An 18,476-nucleotide genomic window follows, 5' to 3' on the forward strand; every position below is an offset into this window, starting at 1 on the left:
CCCTTGAGAAGCGATGATGATCGAGGGTGCTGCCAGATCGCTGCCATCCACCTGCCTCCGCCTGGGAGGAGCCAGCCCCCCTGGCTCTTCATTCCTGGGAAGCTGGGGAGGGGGGAAGTTTGCCTGGTGACATTTTCCTCAGGCTGCAGGCAAAGCGGCTGATCCAGCAGCGGTTTTACAACCTGGCCCCATGCCAGGCATCTGCTGAGCAGCGGAGAGCCCCGCAAGAGCTGAACCTGCTCGGTTTCGTTTCCAGAGCGGTTCCAGAGCCAGGGAGCCCCAAAAGGCTTTCTCCTGAGTAAAGACTGCATTGCCAACAGGATCACACCTCCTGGTCTTCATGGGAGGCTACTTAAGCCCCCCTCCCCCACGGGTTTTCCAGGGGCAGATCCCAGGCAGCCATGTGATTTCTTCATATCCAGAATTATGGGTGTAAATAGCCATTGAATTTCCCAACTCCAGGACTGCGAGAACCCCTTGGCGGGGCAGACGGCCAAGCTCCCTTCTATTCCTTTGATTGACAGCCCGCTGGGAAGGCAGCCAGGCCAGAGAAGCATTTAGACCAAGGGTCTCCAACCTGGGCAACTTTAAGACTTGTGGACTTCAACTCCCAGAATTCCCCAGCCAGCAAAGTGAAATAATAGAATAAGCGAAGGGAAGGGATTGTCAGGGATGCTGTCATTCTGGTGTGGGGGGGAGGCTTGGGTGGGATCTCTGTATGGCAGGGGTTAGGAGAATTCTGGGAGTTGAAGTCCACAAGTCTTAAAGCTGCCAAGGTTGGAGACCCCCTGATTTAGAGGGAGTCAAATCTCTCTCTTACTGGGGTGATGCCCAGATGCAGGGCAGGGAAGCCGAAGGATGCCCAACCCCGCCAGTCTGAGGGCTCGTCTCTGCCAGCCCACCAGGATTGGGGCATTCCCCCCCCCCCCGTTTCTTAACTTCCAAGCCAGCTGTAAAGGGGGACCTAAAGTGGGGCTCATATATGAAATCCAAGGACAATTGTGGGTGAAAGTTTGAGCATCGTTTCTCTTTCACATTGGCTAGGAGAATTTGGCTCCTTTTTGGTTAGCAATAGCTTCTTTTTTTAATTGTTTTTAAAAATACAATCATTCCATCTTCAGTTGAGCAGTGTGTTGTCTGGGTACAAATATCTTTGTTAAACAGTGATCAAAATTACAACATCCTTCATTGAATTAATATTGACTCTGCAATCTTTAACAATAAAAATATTCCACATATTAATTCTGCAATATTAACCTAATAATATTCAACGTACTAGCCGTAATATTTACTTCTTTCTTTTAACGTATCTTCTTTATTTTGTTTCCCTGTTTCTAACTTCCATTTTTATTATTTAACCATTGGTAAAATAGATCCCATGCTATATAATATTCAGTTTGCTCTTTCTCCTTAATTGCCAACATTAATCTATTCATTTCTGCCCATTCTAATACTATCCTAATCACATTCTCATCTGTAGGTATCTATTCTCTCTTCCAATTTTGTTCAAATACAGTTCTAGCAGCAGTTAATATAGGAATAACTAAATGTACGTTTTCCTCACTGCCTTCTTCGGGTAGGAGGGGTCAGCAACAGCTTCTTGTGAGGCATGTTTAGGTGAGTTTCTTCCCTTCCAGTCTGAAATTTATCTCTAGTCTACACTCTTTCCAGCTAAGCTGGACTCTGGAGGAGTCGTGGGCAGGGCGACCTAATTTTCTGAGGACCGCAACGGATGTGGCTCCCTCCAGGATCTTTGGTCAGCTCTCCGGTCTAATCCGCATCCCTGCGATTCCATCCAGGCCTGAGCCTGCTTATCTTCGGAGGGCAGAGCGGTTTGGCCGTGGCAGCCGCAGTCAGCCTGCTCCCTCCTCATCCCTGGCTCTGATCCTGGCAGCCGCTCAAGATGGGGCTCCTGGGCTCCTGATGGATTTGTGGTAGCTCAGAGGGTCCTTGTGGAGCCCCCTCCCCGGCCTCTGCCAGTCTTTTGCTGCTGGAGCGAGAGACAGAACTCAATGCTAGACTTGAGATTCTAGGCTTCGACATCCTTTGAACTTTGTCTGCTAAGATTGGACAAGCACAGTGCGTAAAATTATATGTTACAACGTCTTACCAGTTAATGAATATTTCAGCTTTAACCACAACAACACAAGAGCACAGGACAGATATAAACAATGTAAATCACTCCAAACTTGATTGCAGGAAGTACGACTTCAGCAACAGAGCGGTCAAGGTCTGGAACTCACTACCTGATTCTGTTGTCAGCCCCGACTCCTTTACCCTCAAACTAACCTCCATTGACCTCACCCCATTCCTAAGAGGTCTGTAAGGGGCCTGCATCAGTGCACCATGGTGCCTACCGTCCCTGTCCTACTGTCCCCATTTAGCCGTACCTATTTCCTGTATTCTTACTCATGTTCATACTGATACCTATTATCTTGTAAGTGTTTGACAAATAAAATAAATGCTGCTGCAGCAAACATGGAAATGCAGGCAAGGAGCAGCAGAGGCAGCCAGGCCAGGTGCAAGTGAAGGTTGTCCTAATGCAAGGGAGGAGAGGGACTGGGGGCGAGGGGGCGTGGCAGATGAAGAAGGAGGGGAGCAAACCAGTCTGGGGGACACCAGGTGGGGCAGAGTGTGGGCGGGGAATCTCTTCTGCTGTCTCTTGGGGGGGAAAGGAGCTTTCCCCCACCTCCACTTATGCCTATGCAGCACTATGTGAAGAGGGGGTACCAAGGAACACCCCTCTCTCCTCCCCATGAAATCCAGGCCACCCGGGTTTTCAGGGTTGGAGCTGGGGCAGGTTCAAGATATTGGCAAAAGGAGACCGTGGGGCCGTCCTTACAGAATCTGAACTGAAATTGGTTCGAGGCTATTTAGAAAGCAGAGGCGCGTGATCGGTTTGCATTGTGATCAGTTACTCCTTGCTTCGAAAAAAAGAGGTCAGCGCTGAGCCAGAGGATGGAGGATCCCTGTCACAGGGACAGGATGCTTGATGGCACTCTGCACCCCCAGAATCTATTCCCGATGCATGGCAAATAATCCCAGGCTTGAATTATGGAATTTTTTGTGTGCAACAAGCAGAGAAAGGTCGGTTGCTGAATGTGATCAGAATTCTTTATGACAAAAACAAAGTGGGAGCATTGGCCAAATGATTCAGCAGTGAGGAGGGAGTAAAAGAGGAGTCTTCAACCTTGGCCACTTTAAGAATTGTGGACTTTAACTCTCAGAATTCCCCAGCCAGCCATAGAGTTGAAGTCCACAAATCTTGAAGTGGCCAAGGTTGGAGAGCCCTGGAAAAAACCAAAGATGTGTGATGTCCCTTTGGCTGTTTAATGTCTCTAGAGATGGATGAATGTTTCCGGGAATGCTAAGGTGTGTTAGCTATGGACACCGGTGTGTGTTTGCTTTATATGCAGACGATGCTGTGCTGTTGCTGAGTATCCAAATGATTTGTGGCAAATGTTGCAGAGATTATATAATGCAATGAGGAGTATGAAAAAGTTGGTCGTTGGACAGGGGTGAATATAAGTTCCTAAATTCGAGACCCAACGTGTTGAAATTATAGACCGGTTTCTTTTCTGAGTACTGATTATAAAATATTTATGATTGTAGATGATAGGATTGTAAAGTTCAGCTATAACTTAAGATCATGCTGTGCCAAAAATGAACTTAAGCAGAGGCTTTGAAGAACAAAATCTAACTTTTATTGATCATTAAAAAGGTAAGTCAGTCCTCTCCTCTCATGCACACAGATATGTGAGGAAAGTTACAAAGCATATAGGCGAAAGTAACTCTTCTTATACCTTAAGATTCTTTTAGAAGTAGAGTAATTGCGTTGTAAAACACTTTAAGTTAGATTTACATCTTTCCTGCAAAAGGACAAATGTCCTCCTGGCACTTGTTTATCTTTCAGTATCCTTTCTCCTGTTGTCTGTTAATCGATCACAATTGACCATTTAAGAGGGCTATTAACAGCATACTTCAAAAGGTGTACATTGCTCCAGATGTAGGGAGTTACGTTCCCAGGGAGTGCGTTCCATTCAGATTGATTTAGATGGAATAATCATGTGTCTTCATATGAGAGAGAGATGTAACTAACTGCAGGCTAGTTTTACAACACAAAGGTTAGAGAAATATTTTCCACAACAGCAAGATAAGAAATGCCTATAGAGATAAATTCTTCTATATGCATAGGAAAACAACTGCCTAACATCAATATAAGACACGCCTATAGAGTAACTCTCTACTCTCTCTCTCTAATATTTTTATTTCTTTCCTTTATTTATTACCCTAACAGGATGAAAAATGTCTTGCAACATTTTAGATATGAAAATTAATATGGCCCATTACCCAATGACAATTGCATTGGATGCCAGGTGCAACTCAAGGTGCTGGTTGTCACCTTTAAAGGGCTTCATGGCTTGGGACCTGGTTACCTCCTCTGCCCAGTTACTTCTATCTGTCCTATCCAATCTGGCAAGAAGGGCATTGACCAGGGAGTGTGGCTGGTGAAGCCCACAAAGAGACTCCTTTCTGCTGTAATTCCTGTCCTTTGGAACATCATCCTGCTGGAATTAAGACTGGCCTCATCCATCCCTATTGGCCTTTCAGGCCTTGAAAATGTGGCTTTATGCTCAAATCTGGGTTTGGGTTAGTGCCTGTCTCCTGGTTGCATGGAACAGTTTGTGCCCAGCTGCTATGTGTTTTACTTTTGTTTTATATTATGTATCTTGGGTTTTTATTTGCTTTATTGTAAGCCACCTAGGAGTTCCCCTGCATATTTTACTCTGCTAGTTGCTGCAGATTCTGGGGGTAGTGCTCATCTCTGTTTCAAGGCCATTGAGCCAGTGCTGTCAGAAGGCATTTCTGAGGTCATGTGGCCAGTGTCAACTCATAAAACATTTCTATGCCTGTTTTAGAGTTGCCACAAACAGAAGGGGAGCGGGAGAGAAATTTGAAGGAGGAGTGCAGCAGTTTGGAACCGAAAGTGCATTCCATTCTTATCTTGCGAAGATTATAACTAAGCTACTGGAATTTCTGCCCCGCAAATCTCTAATTGGAGAACATGATTGATGACTCTTGGTTATGAATGTGTTTGTTGGAGAATATGAATTATGATGCACCCAGAGGGGTGGGGGAAAACCAGGGTCAAGGGTGACAGTGAATTACATGTCTCAGAATTGGCTTCATACAGGTCATGCCGACATGTTAGCTCCTAATAAATCCTTTGAAGTTTTTGAAGCTTGGCTTGAGGCTCATAATTTAATGAGGGCAACTGCCGGAATCCTGACAGCCAGCATGATGTCACAGAGCACTGTTATCTTTCCACCAAAGTGGTACCTATTAATCTACTCACATTTGCATTCAAGCTGCTGGGTAGAAGCTGGGGCAAGCTCACCCCATCATATGGAGCTCAGGTCTCAAATGTGGGCTGCTGGGTTTCCAACCAACAAGCTCAGCCCAGTGAGCCACCATGCTTATATAAAAATGAGATGGTTTTAAAATCAATGATGACAAAATAAAGGTTAACAAAAAGTATAAGATGGATTATTAAAAAGAATTGATTGCTAAAACTGTGTTTCAGATAGAAAAAAAGTAAAATGCCTTGGCATTGTTACAAATATGAATTCTATATTATTTCATATTTTCATATTTTTCGTCCTTAGTTTGGATGAAAGAGTGGATATTGTTGAGAAAGAAGATAAAGTTGGAATTAGAAAGACTGTGGTTTTGTTAACACAGCTCTTTATGGTTCGATAAAGTTAAAGTTAATGTTAGATTTTATAAAGTTAGAAGTACCTTATTAAGAATATGGAATAAACTCCAGCTGTGTCCAAAAATCCTTTATTGGTTTTCAGGAAAAAAGCTTTTTATGGAAAAAAAAACAGCAGGAAAAACAAAAAAAGATTAACATGTCAAGGTTTATTAGTACATAATAATACAGGATGAAACATGGAGAAATCAAGAAAATTTTTTCCTGCAGAGGGATTTGGTTTTCAATGGTTTTCATATCCACAATTAAGAGGAAGATTTAATATAGCTAGAACAGTAAAAATAAATCGTCTAGGATGTATAAAGTTTAGTATAACTAAGTTTAGCCAGTATTGGAAATATGAAAAATCTAATGAGACACATGGTGAACTTGTGAAAAAGCAAACAAAAATTGGATACTAATCGTAAGATGTTAACAAAGCATTTTAAAGATAAATATTCAGATGAAATCGGAACTTTTTTCATTGGGACTTATGGAAAACCAATTTAAAAATCGCACAAAGGTTGATTTTTGTATATGGTAATTGCAGCATGATGAATATATCTACATAATAAGAGAAATAATTGAAAACCCATGACGGAGGCGTGGATTATGAAGGTGTCAGCATTTGCAAAAATGGCATAACTGAGCTGTTTGCTCAGGGATAAAAACAATAAGCATTTTTTTAAAGGTTGGAAATCTTTTAAGGTCTTTTTGCTAAAAATGGGAAAATGGGGGGGGGGGGAGTTGATTTCTGGATTTGCTGATTAAAAAGGGTTGAACATAGGAAGAATATAACCACGTAATGTCATCTTAAAGGGGGAGGGAGGATAATAAGTAGCTGCCATAAAGAAGATCAGAAGTCGCTTCTTTAATACGCTTCTCCTTTCTATCTGCATTGTCTCTCACATCTTTTATCTTTTTTTCTTTTTCTTAACTTTCCTTTATATATACTCATGTAAAAATCTTTAATAATAATTCTGTGTAAAAAAAAAGAAAGTCATATAGAGCAAGGGGCTGAGTCCTACATGGAACTGTTAAAGGAACTCATGTTAAACAGTCGGACCAACAAACGCAACAAACGTAGACGCTTTCAGGAACTTTGAAATCCTAGAAGCAAAGCTTTATTGAGTACATCATTCCGGCACTGATTAAAGCAAAACCTGCTCTAACTTTTCCCACACAATATTGCATAAAGAACAGAGTTCTCCCTTCTTCCCACTGGACAGGCCACATTGTCCAATTATGAATCGTTCTTTTGTTTTGTGAATAGTTCGTGTCTGGGATGACACCTGCAGAAAGTGTCTTTGGTGGGGCCTGAATTCTCATGACGGAAGTCTGAGGCCTCCGCATTCCTTCTACCCCTTTCCTCACCCCAGTTCTTTGATAATATTCACAGGTGCTTTAGAAAATAGCTTGACTCCTTCCTCCTCTCTGTGGCAGCCCCTCAAATATTGGAAGACTGCTCTCCTGTCTCCCCTGGTCCTTCTCTTCCCTAGACTAGCTATGTCCAGTTCCTGCAACCGTTCATCTTATGTTTTAGCCTCCAGTCCTCTAATCATCCTGGTTGCTCTTCTCTGCACTTTTTCTAGAGCATAGTCATGGGATCAAAATTCAGACACTTGACAACCAACTCATATTTATGACGGTTGCAGCCTCCCAGGGCCATCTAATCTCTTTTTGCAACCTTCTGACAAGCAAAGCCAATGGGGCAGCCAGATTCACTCAACAACCATGTTACTAACTTCATAACTGTATTGATTCTCTTAACAACTGAAGTAAGAAGAGTCGTAAACAGTGGTGGGATTCAGCCTGTTCACACCAGTTTGTTAACTTTCTGACCAGTTTGGTGAACTGGTTGTTGGATGAAATCATTAGAACGGAAACTGTTTGTTAAATTATTTGAATCCCACCACTGGTTGTAAAATGGAGCAAAACTCACTTAACAAATGCCTCCCTTAGCAACAGAAATTTTGGGCTTAATTGTGCTCGTAAATCAACAACTACCTGGACAACCTCCTTTTCAAATCATTCTCTTGGCCTGTCATTAATAGAGGCCTCTCTTTTCGTACTTTCTCTGTCTTACCAGATAAATTTGTTCCACGACTGTCAAGGTTCATTAACATCTTTGGTCACAGTCTATCCATAGAAGCAGACGTCATCACTGACAATGTTGATATTGTAGTTACTGCTTTCTGATTCCATTCTTCAACAATCTTCTTTAATGTTTTGGATATTATAAGGTTCTGTAAGCTCCAGTATTAACTGACATTAAGAATAGGCTTGTTGTATATTTTTTTCCCTTCTATTTAGAATTTTTACTTCCCTTTAGTGCTCAGTTTCTAACATCATAAAGTAAATAATCTTTGTTTTGACTTGCAATAATCAGAATAACCAAAATAAGTTTGTTTCCCTTGGCAAGGCATTTTTTAAAATAATTAATTACAAAATCATATGGTAGACGTCAATATTCCAAATTTATTTGGATCCTTAATCTGTTTATAACTTTTGTACATCATAATCTTAGTATTTTCTATTTATTACAAATTATTTAAGCTTATAATTAACTTTTCTTTTGTTCAGAGTTGAAGATAAAACTCACCCAATTATTTTTCAAGCTCGTCGTTCTGAAGGCCTCTAATAGCTTTGAGATGCTTTTTACGCAATTTCAAAAAATGATTAGAAAGTGCAAACTTGGTGTCCTTTAAACATCTCTCCCATTGCTGTGAGCAAGATCATCGTCATCTGGCACTCAAGGTGTGGAAAACTGTTGTCTTGTGGTCTCCTCTTGAGGACCAAACATCTGGAGCACACATAGGCAATCTCCTGGCCTCTCCATATCTGGAGAGCTTCCAATAAATGGGTCCACGCACTGAGTAATATTCATAGTCTACTTTTGTGGAGATATCTTCAGTTCACTTTACCTTCTCCAGAGGCCACGATAGAAGATTTCCAATGACCAACCACACCCTACAATTCTACAAACGTAATGAATGAATGCAACAGATTATCTTAATATGCACATGGTTTCCGTGGGTGGGTTGAGGTTACCTGTTAGGGCAATGCACATTGGCACGTATTGGTCTTCAAGCCAACCCTTCTTTCATTTCTGCTGGGACTCAGCAACTTGTGGCTCTATCTTTGCCAAATGGACAAGGAAACCCCGAGGTCATTTCTGCTGCTGAGAGCAACTTATTTGTCTCTTATTCACCTCCCACCACCCCATAACAAAGCAACCCATTGGAAGCCAAGAAAGACTTTGTGTTCCTGCAGACCTTGGAGCCCCACACGTGGCTGGACTGGCAAAGCAACCACTCTCTGCATTTTTTCCAGCACTGAGGACAGGAGGTTCAAAAGGGACCTGGGTATTTTTTGTGCCTTTCTGACTTACATATTGTCCTTTTTTATTACTATGGCTGTCATTCCAAAACTTACAGTTGTAAACTGCCCCAGGGAATCTTTGCTTTGAAGGACAGTGAATGAGTACACTATATTGCAACATGCTTTAAAATATCCCTAGTTTGTTTTTTTCCAAACCACAGTCTCTCACTCTGTTATCAACAGTGGCTCAAGGGCAGGCAGTCTTAAAGACAGAGACCTATGTCACAAACTATGCTACAAGCCCTTCCTCCAGTACAGTGGAGGTAGCTGTTCACCTAGATAATTGGCTTTTTTATACAGCCCAGACTACGGAATCAGCTCTCATTTTGCTACGGGGAGGTGGAGGCTCTGGGCCAGCAAAAACCTTGGCCCCTTGATCAGGTGGTGTTGCTGATTGCTATCCATTTGCTGGACTATATTTAACAGAATAACAGAGTTGGAAGGGACCTTGGAGGTCTTCCAGTCCAACCCCTGCTCAACCAGGAAATTCTATGCCATTTCAGACAAGTGGCTTTCCAGTCTCTTCTTAAAAGCCTCCAGTGATGGAGCCCCCACAACTTCTGAAGGTGTCCCATTGGTTAATTGTCCTCACTGTTAGGAAATTCCAAAGGTGCTTTTTCAGGAGGCAACTGGACTTTCTGGTTTTTCTTTGAAGACGTTTTGCTTCTCATCCAAGAAACTTCTTCACCCCTGACTGGATGGTGGAGAATGGAAGAATTGATACTCCTTGAATATATATTTTGTACAAGTCCTTCTATTCCCCACTATTCAGTCAGAGCTGAAGGAGCTTCTTGGATGAGAAGCGAAACGCTTTCAAATAAAAACCAGAATGTCCAGTTGCCTCTTGAAAAAGCCCCTTTGAGACAACCATGACCTGGATGATGAGTATCTCCATAGACACCATTAGGAAATTTCTCCTTAGCTCTCGAGTGCATTCTTCTCTCCTTGGTTAGTTTCCATCCATTATTTCTTGTCCTGCCTTTTGGTGCTTTGGAAAATAGTTTGGCCCCTTAAATATTGGAACACTTGGACACATTGGACATTATCATGTCACTCCAGTCCTTCTTTTCACTAGACTAGCCATACCCAATTCCTGCAAGCAACCGTTCTTCGTATGTTTGAGCCTCCAGCCTCCTAATCATCCTTGTTGCATTTTTCTGCAGTCTTTCCAGAGACTCGACATCTTTTCTATAATACGGTGATCATGCAGTATTCCAAGTGTGTCTGACTCAGACTTCATCTGAAGTGCCTCCTGGATCAAGACTAAATCCACCTGTCTCACCATTTTTTTACAAGAAGCCCAGAATTCAAGAAGGGTGAAGGAGCCCATCATAAACTTAATCCTTGATCCTCCACTGAAGTGCCCCGTGTTGCTTAGCCTCTTAAAAACTGTCATCTTCCTTGGAAGCAGAAATGTTTCTCCAAATACTGTAGCTTAATTAGTGATTTAGAGTATTTGATGGTTGCTGAGAAGAGGTTAATTGTTGTTAACCCTCACTTTTTTTCCCTGGCTTCTCATTACTCAGTTGTCAGCCCAGCCATTAAAAGGAGCATCTGGAACACTAATGAATTGGAGGCAAGGTTGCTCTTTGGACTGAAGGCTCTGTAGAGTTTGAAGCAATTAACTTTGCCAAATCCGTTGCCCCAAGAATCGCCCCTCAGCAGTTTGAGAAGGTGAAATTCCATCAGAGCTCCGTCTCTCCGAGGTTGGAGGGCTTGCTACCCTGATTTATGTCGGCCCAGACTCGTTGACAAGAAAGCCCTGGGATTCAATCCCATCACTTCGGTTGCCTCTTCGTCTTCAAGCTAATCCCACTTCAGAATCTCATTTTCTCATAAAGCCTTAGAGGGCTGTGGCAGTGGTGGCATTCTACCGGTTTGGCCTGCTTCTGCCGAGCCAGTAGTGCCGGTGAGCAGCCGAGACCAAACTGGTTCTTTCCACCCCTCTGCTGTTGGGCCCACCCGCCCACCTGAGCTACCACACTCACCTTTATGCTCTGAATTTGAAGCGCAGCTGCTTTGCACGGCACGGAAGAGGGCCGTGCAGCAGCTGCTGAAGCGACAGGGAGAGGGCAGGCTTGCAGGAGGTGAGCCAGAAAGCCTCTGTGTCTGCGCAAAGTGCACATTTGGCGCATGCGTGTGCTCAAAGTGTGTGCGCGCATGCATAGCATGCCCACCAAGCCACGCCCACCGAACCAGTGGTAAAAATATTTGAATCGCACCACTGAGCTGCAGCCTGTTTTGCCACATGGTAGCGGGTAGGTTTCTGCCCTCCCTTCTGCTATGCATTGCAAGAACCAGGTGAGGCAGAATTTTCCCCACAAAGGAAGCCTTGAATTGGGGGAGGGGGGATAATCTATGTAGCCCCTTCAGGAGTGGGAGTGTTGCAGACATGCAACTTCCAGCCTCCTTTCTGGACCTTCGGCTCTACAAGGAACATCCTAGCACAGGGGTCAGCAACCCGTGGCTCTGGAGCCGCATGTGGCTCTTTCATCCCTCTGCTGTGGCTCCCTGTTGCTCAAAATATGTGCCACAACCACCAATATGCGTGACACCCGCCGGCACGTGATTTATTGAGTCAAATTACTCCCAGTAGGCCAACCATGGGTAAATCCAAGAAAAGAAAAGTTTCAGAAGAAAACAGAACATTTAATTCAACTATATATGCTAGTATTGTGGCTGCTCAGGAAATAGTCAGGCATGGGAAGGTTTTTGTGGCTCCCGGTGTTTTCTTTTCTGTGGGAAACGGGTTCCAATGGCTCTTTGAGGGTTTAAGGTTGCTGAGCCTGTCTTAGCGGGTGAAGGATTCCACTCCACTCTCCTTCATACCGGCTTCCTTAGGTTCCCAGAACAGAGAAGCTGTTGGCTGGCTGGTTGGGACAGACAGACAGACGTCCTAGTCCAAAGCCTCCGATGTTGGCCTCCGCCTGCTCTCGGGTTGCTTTGCTCAATCAGCCCGCCCCTTTCCATGAATCCACCTCACAGTCTCTTTCGATAGGTTGCATCCCTGTGAAGGAGCATCTTCCTTAAACAAGCAGAATGATAGAATAACCAAAGGGAAGGGATTGTCGGGCCCCATAGATTCCTATAGGGATGCTGTCTTTCTGGTGGGAAGGGGGAGGCTTGGGGGGTCTCTGTATGGCAGGGGTCCCCAAATTTGGCAACTTTAAGTCTTGTGGACTTCAACTTCCTGGGAGTTGAAGTCCACAAGTCTTACAGTTGTCAAGTTTGGAGACCTCTGCTGTATGGGGTTTCTCTTTCTCTTTCTTGCTTTGCTTTGCTTTAATTTTTGGGATTAAAATCTTGGGAGAGGGAAAGGAATGTGCCTTGAGCCAGCCGCTTTATCTCGTCTCTGGAGGAGAGCAGCGGCGTTGCCTTGGAGACCGGAGTTTATCACCTTCTCAGCCTGTGTTCCCCATAACATCTTCACACCTCCCGTTTGGCTGGATGATGAACTGGACTTTGGGAGGGGCCCTGTCTGCAAAGGTTTCATCTAATATTTTGAGCGGGAAAACTTAGTTCCTGCCTACATCTCTTGCTATCACAATCCTCCAGTAAAAGCTTCCTTTTGAAATGGCTTTTGTTTCAAGAGTTCTGCTTCTTGGGAAGGCCGTCGAGGCAGGATCTTACGAGGATCTTGGAGGTCTTCTAACCCAACCCCCTACTCAAGCAGGAGACCCCAGACCCATGATGGTGAACCTATGGCACGGGTTCCAGAAGCGGCATGCAGAGCCATCTCTGTGGGCAAGAGAGCTGTCGCCCCAGCTCAGTTCCACTGTGCATGCATGCACACCTCCCGCCAGCCAGCTGATTTTCGGGTATCTGCCATGCATGCGTGGGGGGTGGAGCGCATGCGAGAGATGTGTGCGCGTGTGCAGGGGGGCGTGGGAACACGAGGGGTCATGCCTGCATTGCATTATGGGTGCAGGCATGCATGCATGCTCTCGTGTGTACACACACACACACTTTCATCATGCAGCACACCCGCACTTTCAGCCCTGCCCTAGACCATTCTGGAGAAATGGCTATCCACCCTCTTGCAGTGGAGTTTCTGCTGTGGGCTCAAGCAGGGTGCTGGCACGATCCATTTGATAGGAACTGGAGCCGGGGTCCTCAAACTTGGCAACTTTAAGACTTGTGGACTTCAACTCCCAGAAATCCTCAGCCAGTTGAAGTCCACAAGTTGCCAAGTTTGGAGACCTCTGAACAAGAGCGAAACCTTGATGGACCTTGTCCTGAAGATACCTTTGCTAACCATCACCTACCCTGACCATCCACTTCTCAGAAGGCATTGAGGTGGCCCCACCTTGGCTGGCTCCCTTGCCTCTTGTTGCTTCTTTTTATCAGGTCATATAAAATCTGACTGTACGAAGAAATGAGCAGGATGTCTTTCTGGGCTCATGTGCACCAGATATTGGACTAAAACATGGGAGATGGGAATTGTAGTCCAACGCATTTGGAAGGCAGCAGATTGGGGAAAGATGGATAGTCTGGTGCCTGTTGGGTCAGAGGACCTCAGCCCACATCACCGTCTGTGTTAAGGAAGTGCTCAGTGAAGTGATGGATGTGAGATTTTTGCCTTTCACCTCCCCAGTAGACAATCTGCCTGGTAGAAAAGTTAGATTCTTCAAGGTTAAAAGCTGGTCAATGACTGAAATAAAGAGGCTTGACTTAAGTGTTGTAAATAGGCACTAAATGATTCTTCCACTGGTATTTTGCTTTTTAGAGGAATGAAATCTGGATGGTGTTGAAATAATAGACAAGTTGAGGCTCTGGGGTGCAGCAGTGTCTTTGCTCCCCTTTACAGAAGGGGGTCTCCCAGATGGCCCTCGAGCCGAGTTGATGGAGCTCAGGTGAAAACAGGCGTGGAGTCCCACTAACTGGTCACAAGCAGGGTGCGGTTGCTGCTTCCTGACAGAAGTCTTGAGTGAAGGCTGGGGGGGCAGGGGAGGGGTTGGTTTCAACCCCTCCCTCCCTGGAGTTTTTCTTTTTTCTTTTTAGAGAGAAGCTTTTCTGTGAGGTTGTATCAGGATCCTGGGAAGCATCTCTGCCACTTGCAGAGAAAGTGCCTGGAATGATGAAAATCACCATCTCCTTTCAGTGACCCCCATAATCCACTGTGGGCTGGAGTCTAGGCAACTGAATGAGTGTTGAATGGCCGGATGCCCTTCCTGTCATCAATGCAGAGTTATATTTAGCAGTTCTATTCTCAGTGTGCCCCAGAGAGAGAAATATCTGCCTCCACCTAGAATTGAACTCACAGCCTGGTGATGGTGAGGGAAGAGCTCCACCTCTAGGTCACCTTGAACATTGAAAATGCAAGGTAGATAATTGTGAAGATCAGGACTTTCATTATTCCCCCAGCATTTTTTCCAGGGCAAAAGGGGTTTCCTCCACATTTTAAAGATGTTTTCCAGTGTATGTCAAACCATGTTTTGGGGCTCAGTCACCGATAACACTGGAATGGCTTTATGGGGGTGCCTTTTCAACCCCCCTCCCCAGGCCTCCTTTGCTGGCCACAGTTCCTGGGGCAAGGGGTGCTTTTCCTTCTGGGGCCAGTCAGGGAGATTCCAGCCACTCTGGACTGAAGCCCGGCAAGAGGAGATGGCACCCACGCAAAGGTCACTTTCCTTCTTCAGGAAAAGTAAATGAAAAACCATCTATTTTGTACCCAATCGAATGAGAGCGATTGAGAAAGTGCAGCTGGGGTTTCCAGCATGAATAGCAACCACGATAGTAATGTTGCATGCTAGCAGGCAGTTACTTGTAGAGCTGGCAGACTCTGCTGAGGGGGACTTCACCTCACCTGACTGTTCTCTCTCCCTCCAGGACCCTCGGAGCAAACACAAGTTCAAAATCCACACCTATTCCAGCCCAACCTTCTGCGATCACTGCGGCTCTTTGTTGTACGGACTTATCCACCAGGGGATGAAATGCGACAGTAAGTCCCAGCCAGCGAGCTCCGGTCCCAGGGAAACACCCGGCTCCATTCACCTGTCCTCGCACGGGTCCTTGGGAGCCTATCCGAGCAGGTGGGAGAGAGGGAAGAGAGGGGGGGGGTCCTTGCGTGGGGGAGCTGTGGACCTGGCCAGCTGCAGCTCTGACTGCATCCTGAGAAAAGGATAAATGAGCCGAAAACCAAGCTGCCTCAGAGGAAACAGGTCTGGGGAGGGGTGAATGCAACGAAGCCCCCGCCAGTCTTGTCTCTCTCTCTCTACCGGTTGCTGGTGGGGAGTCCGTGTGCAGGGCAACGTCTGTGTGAGGGGGTTCTTTCCAGCAGTGTTCCACTACCAGTTTGGTGATCGCACGCGCGTGCGCACCTAACAAGCAGGCGCAGCTTTGCACACCCCAGCTGAGGCCTGTGGCGCCAATTGGCTGAGGGGATCAAGAAGAGAAAAGCGCCAGGCTGGGTGGGGGGGCCAATCCTGCGCTTCCCTCTCCTTTCTCCTGGCAGCCGATCGATTGGAGGAGGCCTTTCTTTTTACTACTGATTCGGGGGAACCGGTAGCAGCCCCCCACTGGTCCTTTCCCAATCCCATGTCTGTGGAGAGTCTCAGTCATCCAGGCCCACTTGGTTTCCCCCACTTTTCTTGGTGTTTCCCCCCCCCCCTCTGAGATGTTTTGCTTCTGCATCCTAGAAGTTTCTTCCGTTCTCTGAAGAAGCTCCTTGGAGGAGAAGTGAAGTGTTTTCCAAGAAAAAATAACCCGAGAAAGTCAGTTGCCTTTTGGAAAAAGCACCCCTGGGTTCACCCCTCCACCCCCGCTATTCCTTTGTGCAGATATGGGGCTGGTGTGTGTCAGCCTTCTCCTTCCTGCACCGAATGCGCAGAGCAAAGGCGCATCAGGTGTCGTGGGTAACCTCCAGAGCCCCCCCTGCCCTGCCCTAACTCCTCTCCCCTTGGAATGCTTGGTTATCATGCCACGCACAAGCCCCCAACCCGGCTGCGCACGGCTGGCTACTCCCTGATTGGTACAGGGGCGCAACCATCCGTGGGGGTCAGAATTGGACCGTCAAGGGTAAGAGGTGCCTTCGGCCTGGCAGCCTCAGGGCTCCTTCCAAAGACTTGGGGAAGAAAGCCTGCAGCGGCGTCATCCCTGCGTGGTGATAGAAACCCTGGACACCAGTCACGGCCAGAAGGTCTCGGGGGCTCAGATTTCCTCCCACTGGAATTGCTACCTGAGGGAATGCCAGGCTTCTGGGGGGTGGCAAAGCATCTCCCTCCCCATAGAGCCACAGACTGTCTCACTGTCACAGACTGAGCCCTGTCACTGACTAAGCTGCAGCAGCCCTCTTGAAGAGCACTGGGCAACAGGTAAACATGACCACCTGTTGAGTTTCTCATAATTTCTTTAGAGGAGAGGGTAGGAGAGGAACTCATCAGATTGGCAGGTAACACCAAGCTAGGGGGAATAGCCAGCAGTTTAAAAGATTTAGAAGGATCTTGTCAGACTGGAATAGGGGGCCCTATCCATGCAAAAAGGCAGTTTAGCGGTGAGAAAAGGTAAGGTTTCCCACGTAGGCAAGAAAAACCAAATGCACAGGTACAGAATAGGTGGCACCCTGGCTCAACAGTTGGCCTGTGAGAGAGAGATCTAGGACAGTGTGGGATTCCATTTTTTTTAGTACGGGTTCTGTGGGCGTGGCTTGGTGGGCGTGGCAGGGGAAGGATATACTGCAAAATCTCCAGTCAGAGGTGGGATTGGCCAGTTCTCCGAACTACTCAACATTTCCACCACCGGTTCTCCAGAACTGGTCAGAACCTGCTGAATACCCACCTCTGATCTAGGCGTGTTAGTGGACACCCACTGTGGGATGAGCCAGCCGTGTGCTGCAGCTGCCAAAAAGCCAATGCAGTCCTAGACTGTACCATCAGAGGGATAGTACCCAGATCAGGTGAGGTGTTAGTACCACTTTATATTGTACTGGTGAGACTGTACCAGTTCTGGTCACCGTTATACAAAAAGGATGCCGAGGCTCTGGAAAGAGTGCAGAGAAGAGCAACAAAGATGATTAGGGGGCTGGAGGCTAAAACGTATGAAGAACGGTTGCGAGAACTGGGTATGTCTAAGCTTAAAAAGAGAAGTACTAGGGGTGGCATAAGTCTTCCAACATTTGAAGAGCTGTCATACAGAAGTCGGGTATCCCCCATAGCACCTAAGAGCAGGAGAAGAAGTAATGGGTGGAGGACCATCAAACAGACACCCAGTCCTGCAACTGAGGAGGCCCGTGAGAACAATTAACCCCTGGAATGGCCTGCCTCCCAAGTGGCGGGTGCTCCATCGCTGGAGGTCTTCAAGAAAAGATTGAGCAGCCATTTGAGCGGGATGGTACAAAGGCTCCTGCCTTGGGCAGAGGTTGGACTAGAAGACCTCCAAGGTCCCTTCTAGGATTCTCTGATTCTAAGTTGAAAACTCCCAATTGCAGAAAAGATGGGCTATAGCAGTCACAAAATATGAGCTTAGGGAGCCCCCTAGTGCCCACTTTATGAATTGCAGCCACCTACCTTGGTGCACGGAGATGCCAGAGACCAAGGAAGGAATAAAAAGTTTCCCTCTGGTATTTGGATCCTAAGCAGGCAGGATGCACCAGAAGGGCCACCGGCCTCCTCAATAGGGCACATCTTCGCCTGTGCTCACATGGTAGATGAGGGAATGCAGGAAAATACATCTTGAAGGATTCCTATCACAGCTTCCTTAAAGCTTGTTTTCCAGGAATCTTCGTGTTCCCGTTGGAGCCGAAGGTCCCAGAGAGAGGCATTCAGAAACCTGGGAATAGGCTGGTGGGTGGGGGAGGAGAAAGGCTGCACCCCTGGAATGTCCCAGGTGTTTAGGAAATCCCAGGGGCTTCGCAGGGAGAATGCTCTCACCAAGGCTTCCTGAGACCGTAATTAAGCAGACGCTTAGTCCAAACAACTCTTGTTTTATTTCAATGCTGGGAACAATTATATTGTTCATTCCCAGCCGGTAATGAGTCCCCAACAGTCCCTTGAGATAAGCACCCACCTTTCTCTCCTTTGAATGGCTGCCAACAACTAAAGTGCCAAATTAACTGGGGGAAAAAACTAACCGAAGTACAAAGTCCACACAGAGCTTCAAGGTTTAATCCGAAGAGAACGAACAACTTTGCTTCCTGCAAAGGTGTCTCTACCCTTGAACTTCCTTTATACCTTATGGGAGGGGCAATCACCTCCCAGCCTTACTCCTGAGTCACCCCTTTTGTCTTAGCTGCTCTCGCCTTCTAGCAGCTCTGTGCATAAGTGCACTGGGAACAGGCTCCCCTTGCTCCTCTGCCTCGCTGCTGCCAGGCTCTGGAGGCAGCACTCCCAGATGGTCCTGGTCCCAT

General features: G+C 46.3%; 1 protein-coding gene across 2 annotated transcripts in view; it reads left to right on the forward strand.

Moving 5' to 3' along the window:
* PRKCB (protein kinase C beta) overlaps positions 1-18,476 on the forward strand; it is a 217,646-nt gene that overhangs the window by 88,858 nt on the left and 110,312 nt on the right. For both annotated transcript variants that reach the window (XM_026704057.2, XM_026704056.2), the window contains exon 4: positions 14,963-15,074. In XM_026704057.2, the coding sequence (XP_026559842.1) occupies positions 14,963-15,074 (112 nt within the window). The remainder of the gene's footprint in view (positions 1-14,962; positions 15,075-18,476) is intronic.

This window comes from Pseudonaja textilis, chromosome 14, assembly GCF_049901715.1.
Source record: "Pseudonaja textilis isolate UNSWEBS1 chromosome 14, rPseTex1.2, whole genome shotgun sequence".
Lineage (NCBI taxonomy): Eukaryota > Metazoa > Chordata > Lepidosauria > Squamata > Elapidae > Pseudonaja > Pseudonaja textilis.